Below are 7,363 nucleotides of genomic sequence, written 5' to 3'. Positions count from 1 at the left end.
GTTGGAAGCCGCCACCCATCGCTGCTCTAAAGCTCTCTCCTCCCCGCTGTGAGTCGGCTGCATGCTGCGGTCTGTGTCCCCTTCGATCCCCGCTGCTCTCCCCCGCCTGTATCAGCAGAGGCAGCTGGGATCGTGCGGAAAAGAGAGAACTGTCAGGATGCAGGATATGTGTGATATTTGCTAATCCTTACGTGTACTGAGCAAACACCGATTGATCGGTACTGATCACTATGAGGGGAATTAATCAAAACTGGAGCAGTTGCCCATGGCAACCAACTAATCAGCATCTCTCTTCAGTTTGTTTAGTTAAGATTTGAAAATGAAAGAGAGAAGCTGATTGGTTGCCATGCAATGCAAGTTTTTGTCTGCTCCAGTTTTGTCTGCTCCTGTCCATTCATAACTGGGGAGAGTACTATGCCTCCTCATTTTGTGAATGAATAGTAAGCCTTTGTACTGATTGCTCCTGTTCATTCAGTGCTGGGGCTGAAGAAAAAAAAAATGTGTCCCAAATCTTTTTTCTCTTTCAAAATGGAAATATCAGGGGTCTGCTTAGACCCTGATATTTTCCCGACAGTAAAGTTAAAAAAAATATAACTTTTTTTTATTTTTATCAACAACAATAATACAATAAAAAATAATAGGAACAAAAAAATAAAAACACACACATTTTAAATAAAAGATGATATATTTTTTTGTATCCAATTGATTGAAAAATAATTGTTTAACTAATCGATTATGAAAATAATATTTAGTTGCAGCCCTAATGTGAAGCACACGTCCAGTTTTAAAAATGAGAAGCACTGTATCACTTTCTGCAATGCTGGATGAAGTGCATTGTGTACAGAACTGAATGAGTGATCAGAACATCTTATCAGATTTATTAGTGCAATATTTTAGTCAAGCTTTGTCTGCTGTGCCATCTCTTAACCACCTTCCGTCCATGGCCGTTTGTGAACGGCCGGACGGGAGTCTGCTAGGATCGGGAGGGCGTCTTAAGACGTCCTGCCCCTCCCCCCTCTCGTGTGCGGCACTCAGCGCGCACACGAGAGGGAAAACTATTAGCATGTAAACAGCCAGCGATGGCTGTTTACATACAAGCGATCAGGCGTCTCTAGAGACGTCCGATCGCTTGCAGGAGCTGCGGGTGTGCGGCCTCTCCCCCTGTACCTGTGTCCCGCCGTCTCCTCGTCGCCGCTGCCGGTCCGTGATCCGATGTGGCCGGTGCGGCTGGGACCGGCACGGCGACGCTCTAACAGCAGATCAAAGGGAGATCATTACTTGATCATCCCTTTGATCTCTCTTCCTGTCCCCGAATGCAGGAAGTGATGTATATTACATCACTTCCTGCATTCAGTGTCACTCTCCGGTGCAGAACACCGGAGAGAAGCTGATGAAGCAGATCTCTGCTTCATCAGCTTCTCTGGGGGTCCCTAGGTGACATCAGAGGTCTTGGAGACCCCTGATGTCTCCATAAAGAGGACCTGTTTGGTGAACTGGCTATTACATAGGGGATTCCTTAGTCCCCTATGTTATAGCAATAAAGTTAAGTCAAAAAAAAAAAAATGACAGCATTAAAAAAAATAAAGAAGCTAAAAAAAATATTCACAAATAATAATTAAAAAAAATAACACAAAAAATGTTTTAAAGTCCCCGCCCCCCCCCACATACACATGCAAACATGCGTCGGGTGCGCCTATGTACGAAAACGACTGCGCCCATTATGCAGCACATGTTACATATCGTTGCGAACGTCGGAGTGAGAGCAATAATTCTAGGGCCATCAATCACTGATAACACTAAACTGTGTTATCAGTGATTGAGCGGTAAAAACGTTTAAAGTGTCGCCGCAATTTTGGTTGCGGTCGTTTTCTGCGTTTTCGCGGGCAATTTTAAAGGTTGACATGTTTAGTGTCTATTTACCCGACGTGACCCCGTCTTTTATATTTTACCAAAAAATTGGGGTGAAAATAAATGTTTCATAACATTTTATAGGGAAACATGTTTTTTTTTCACAATTTAGTGTACTTTTTTTGTTATATAGTAAAAAATAAAAACCCCAGTGGTGGTTAAATACCACCAAAAGAAAGCTCTATCTGTCCCCAAAAAATGTTATGAAATTCGTATCAGTACAGCATTGCATGACAGGATAAATGTCAGTCAAAGTACCGCAGCGCTGAATACTGAAAAATGTCCTGGCCAGGAAGGGGGTGAAACACCCCGGTCTTCAAGTGGTTAAGCTAGACCATAGTGCCCTGGATATGATGTATTAAATGATTATATATTAATTTATTATATTTAGCTCATTCAGACAAGGATAATTTGGCCTTTACTTTAAAGTCAAGCATATGCAGATATCCTTGAATTAGCTTGCTCTACTACTGGACAGTCTTACATTTGACTTAATTGTATGGCCAAACATAAAATGTCACTGCTGGAGATTGCTCTCACGAACTGCATATTATATTGTGATATCATTCATTTGCATTTTTTGGCCATACACCTGTCAATTTTGAGGAAAATTTAACAATTTTCAATCTACCAAAAAAGATTTAAATACTTGGGAAGTGGAAGGTTGGACTGATCTTACTGGTTGTTTTCTGGGAACAAACACTCCAACTGGTTCAAAAGAGCAGAGCTTTTTCCATCTCCGTAGCTAGCTATTCTAGGAAAAAAGAATGACCACATCGAGATTCAGTCCATATGTGAAGGACTGCAAGAACCTAAGGGACCAGATATACAACAAATGTTTTTTTATTGCAAAACTACACGTGTGCTTTGTAGTCCGTTTACATACAAATGGTGCTTTGTTCTTTTTCTAATTGAACGTTAATTTAATAAAAACCTCAAACTTACGACAGTCGCTTTGAATTCCTTCCCTTCTCTGCCACTTCTTCAATGTCTGCCTTTGTCAAGATAACTATATAGTTATTAAAGTGCTGAATGGCTTTCAGTCCTATAAAGAGCTGCATTCTTAGTGTGCAAACATCCATAGAGACAGGTGGGCAAGTCTGGAAAAGGGGAGAAAAGTACATTAGAAAAATCTTTGTGGAATGCTGCCAAAAAAAAGCAGATGATATTTCAGACCATCTTCCTTAGAAGTACAGGTCTACAAAACAATATATTGCAACATAAAACCTGACAAACATCTCAGATTGTCAGATGGGTCAAACAATACTTATGCCAATAGGTAACAGCTGTCCTGTCCATGCCATATCTGGACCTGGACATATAAAAAAAAAATATTAAAATGGAAGCAACCAATCACAGTCTAGCTTGTGATCTAACCAGTGCTAAAGCGAGCTACCCAAATAAACTAGTAGTATACAAACAGACCGCATTATCCAGAGAATTCCAATACTTCAGACTTTATTAAAATTCACAGCAAATCCAGTGTAACAGCAAATCCAAGCACTGCAAACCCCCAACCATCTACAACCTCTCACATGTTTCACCCGTAGGCTTATTCATAGAGTTTTACCCAAAGACACTACTTCAATTTCAGCTGCGTCAGCAGGAAATTCAAACAACTTGTGTGGCCCTGCTGACACCATGCAGCTCAACAAAAGTCGATTATAAAATCAATTTTTGTTGAAGTAGCCAGGTGGAAATTTGTTGGCTGAACAGTGACTGCATCCAGACAACTGCAGTCACTGTTCAGGTATTCTGGCAGAGGCAGGGGTCGGCTTTCAGAATATAATAGCCCAGCAGGGGAGATTTGTCCATCTCTGTGTTTATGGAGCAATCTGTTAGAATTGTTTTGTTTAGCCTGCAGGAAGAAATCTGTGACCGCACGGCCAGCTTAAAGTGACATTAAGGGCAAAAGTCCCCCCCAGTGCTAATGTAAGGACTTACCTTAAATGATGTCTCTTAATCCGATCATCTTCTTCTTTCCAGGAGTTTTTAGCTGTCCCTCCAGCGTTGGTGCGGGTCTCCGATCCAAAGCCGACTCCTCAGTCCTCCTCTTCTCTCATGTCCCACGGAGTCTGTGCAGGTGCACGCTGCTCCATAGACTTACCTTGTGTCTCTCCCCGTCTCCCGGCCAAACGTCTGAACTGCCCGCCCCAAGATCCTTTGCAGTCGCCCCAGAAATTTTCAGATGTTCGGACGGGAGTGCGCGGTGGAGACACAAGTATTAACCCTTTGAAAAAGTGTTTTGTTTTTTTTTCTCAATTGTTTTGCATGTATCTACTGATTGCCAGCTGTAGATATATGCAAAAACATGCAAGGGTTTATTAACCCTTCAAGGATCCAATTAATCACTTGATTATGGAAAGCACACAAAAGTAAGCAGTAACATGGAACATGTAAAGATAAGACAACTTCCAAGCGGGGAAGAAAACGTATGAGTAGCACACCAGTAGCTGTTGACTGACCAATACCCGGCATAATTATCATGAGAATTATACCTTGTCAATTAAAAAAAACAAAAAACAACCACCCACAAAGTTAACCTAATGAGAATAAAAAGTGATAGAAGAGCAGCGGTCCAAAGGTGTGCGGTACAAGTCAAGCATGCTAAACAAACCCTGCCTTCCTGTTGGCAGAGCTGATGAGATCTACAGCCTACAGAACACAGAGACTACCATAGTGAAAACAATGATACAGCAAGTTACATACCTTCATCGTGGTGTCAATAGGATCTTCCTCCCGAGCGGTTACTGCGCCGCATCTCACAGTGAAACACTGCAAATTATTCCTGTACAAAGATAGAAAATGACTAAAGATCCGTGCTTTGTATTAAAGATCTCAATCACATCTTTTGAAACTTGAAATCTTCTTCAGCGCAAGATTTTGAGACATGAATACACTTGATAAGACAATTTACATTTAGCTGATCTCCTTTTAGTATAATATTAAAAACATTACAAAGACTAAGTACCTTTCTTCTAAGTGATTAGATTTTTTTTTCTATTTCCAGAAGCTGATGGTGGGCACATGTCTAATTATTAATGTAAAAAGTTTGTGCCATCAGTTAAAGAAGAATTTCGGGCAAAACCTTTAATAATCTTTGCAGTAGGGCTGCACTCAAGGGTTAACCACTCATTTTGGTTTGGTGCTATTAAAAAAATATAAGTTATACTCTCCTGATTTGCTGAGCTGGCTCCCTTCATCTCTGGTCTCTGAAGCCTCCCTCGTCCTACACTGCACCATTAGAATGCTCCTCAGTATCCTCACGTCTATACAGAACATGATGATTTACAGGACCTTACAGGACCTTAGACCGGTGAAGATGAGGGGGAGAGAGAAGCTGGAATGACCTGCCTAAGAGGTAGCTGGCTTGGAGCTTCTCGTGAACATAACTTTTTTTTGTAGCCCCACTGCAAGGGTTAATAAAAACGTTCTTTAAAAAGTGAATTAGCCAGAGCAGAGACATATCACAGTGACATCCGACAGCTCGGTCCCAAAACAATAGTAAACGATTAAAAAAAAAAAAAAAACACAGTAAAATAAAATGAATTCCAATAAATGATAGATTCCATTAAATACAAGATATATAGAGTGATACCGTGTAATGACATGCAGCAATTGAGGAGTTAGGACAGCTTGCTGGGACCTCTCCGGGTACTGATAAACAGAGATCAACTGTACAGGGTTTAATAGACTGTACAAGTAGCCAGTATGTGGCATGGAGAAGAAGCAAAATAGGCCGAGCAGGTCTTTCTTGGTGTTGCCAGCATCTGCGATCGCACAACTTCCTGTTTCAAAAACAAACAAGAAATCATGTTAGCAGCTGCTTCTTTTTTTTTTTTGCACCAATACAGAGAATGAATCAAGTGTAATGCTCGATACTTCTGTACTGTTCTTGAAGCTCAGGTCTTCCATTATTACATTTATGGGATTTACCGTATATATTTATGGATTGGGATGGGATTTATTCAGGACTCAGGCTTGCTATCTGTGAAGGAGCAGTGTAGTAGGATATAGTACAATATAATGTATGTAGAATTACGCATTATAGGTAGAAAGATGTTGAAAATATTAGCATACAGTGACACACATGTATCTAACTTTCCTCTACCTCTGTGCATCCAGGCCCTTTGAAAAGGTAGTAAAGTAAACTCTGTCCTGCAGCTTTTGCTCCCTGTCACACATGAGAACTCCCCATAGAAGTTTACAGAGGAATCTTCTAACACACAAATCAAAGTGCGGACAACAACCTACTGCAATAGGTGAAATAGAAAGAGCCAGGGTAAAGAAAAGGGAGGACACAGAGTCAAATCACACACATTCACACCAATGCATTACTTTTTTCTCACTGCGCAGTATTGTGGTACCGTGCATTGGGCTGCAACACACACCAACTGGAAGGTGTGTTGGGGTGTCAGTCAAATAAATTTCAACGCAACAGTTGTGTGCTGCACTGTGTGCTATGTGATAGGAACCTACCATTTAGCGCAGGCTATGTCTTTTTTTTTTTTTTAACAAAGCCCAAAAACCTCCCATTTAACTCCCCCACATAAAACGGTAACCTCTCTTATTTAGTACCTTTCTGTAAGCCAAGGTGAACCCAAAAGCACTGCTAGACCTAAGGCTTGGGGCAACGCAGTGACTTCGTGGTTAGCACTTTCTGGTAGGCAGTGCAAAGGTAGCCCTCTGTTGAGTGACTAATGCAGCTCTGGTACTCATTTCTACCATGGAGCTCAGACACAGTATGGTTTCAGTACACCAAAGATTGCAGTGCGGGCTGGAATAGGACCAATGGTTTTCACAAAATATACTGAGCAGCAACCAGATTACCTATTCTTAACTAAAAATATTTTACATTTTTTTGAAAGCATATGACCGGTTGTTTTAGGCAAAACAGACACAAGCTCTTTATATTAGTAAAATACAATACGGACAACCAACTTGTGTAAATTTACATCCTCCAGACAGTAAGCCGACTACAGAAATAATATGAGGGATTTGGCTGTACCTCTTCTGTACATGGGCATCAGTTGCAAGGAGTGCAATCTTGTACATTCAACACTGAAGCCATCCGCAAAATCTGGGGCAAACCGCCTATGAAAAATAGTAAACATTAAAGTATTTCAATATTTTTCACATTTTTGGAAGTTTGTGTAGTAAAGCATCTGTAGCATCCAACTCCAGCCAGCCCCCCACCCCCTGCAAAAACAAAAAAATGCAATGTAGAGTATTTTTTACTGAGTGTTCATTCTTCTTACAGTTGTGAAGAATGCTTAAAGGGCACACAGCAGCTATTCACACACAAGTTAGAATACCTTCACTCCAACAAACTGTTCCAATAGGGGTGACGTCTCCTACAATCACTGTATTAAACAAATAACATAACAACAGTGGGGCTTCCCTCAAACTGCAAGGGTTATGTGCTTGCTTTTGCCTAGATAAAAAAAAAAAAAAA

General features: G+C 40.8%; 1 protein-coding gene across 1 annotated transcript in view; it reads right to left on the bottom strand.

Moving 5' to 3' along the window:
* LOC108797316 (Hermansky-Pudlak syndrome 3 protein-like) overlaps nucleotides 1-7,363 on the bottom strand; it is a 41,691-nt gene that overhangs the window by 25,463 nt on the left and 8,865 nt on the right. The window contains exons 5-8 of the mRNA XM_018568896.1: nucleotides 6,917-7,002; nucleotides 5,507-5,696; nucleotides 4,618-4,696; nucleotides 2,854-3,008 (exon numbers count right to left, since the gene is read on the bottom strand). Coding sequence (XP_018424398.1) covers nucleotides 2,854-3,008; nucleotides 4,618-4,696; nucleotides 5,507-5,696; nucleotides 6,917-7,002 — 510 coding nt within the window. The remainder of the gene's footprint in view (nucleotides 1-2,853; nucleotides 3,009-4,617; nucleotides 4,697-5,506; nucleotides 5,697-6,916; nucleotides 7,003-7,363) is intronic.

Source organism: Nanorana parkeri, unplaced genomic scaffold, assembly GCF_000935625.1.
Source record: "Nanorana parkeri isolate BGI_ZX_2015 unplaced genomic scaffold, ASM93562v1 scaffold1259, whole genome shotgun sequence".
NCBI classification, from domain to species: domain Eukaryota; kingdom Metazoa; phylum Chordata; class Amphibia; order Anura; family Dicroglossidae; genus Nanorana; species Nanorana parkeri.
The sequence above is the reverse complement of the archived record's forward strand: the minus strand, read 5'-3'. Positions and strand labels throughout refer to the sequence as shown.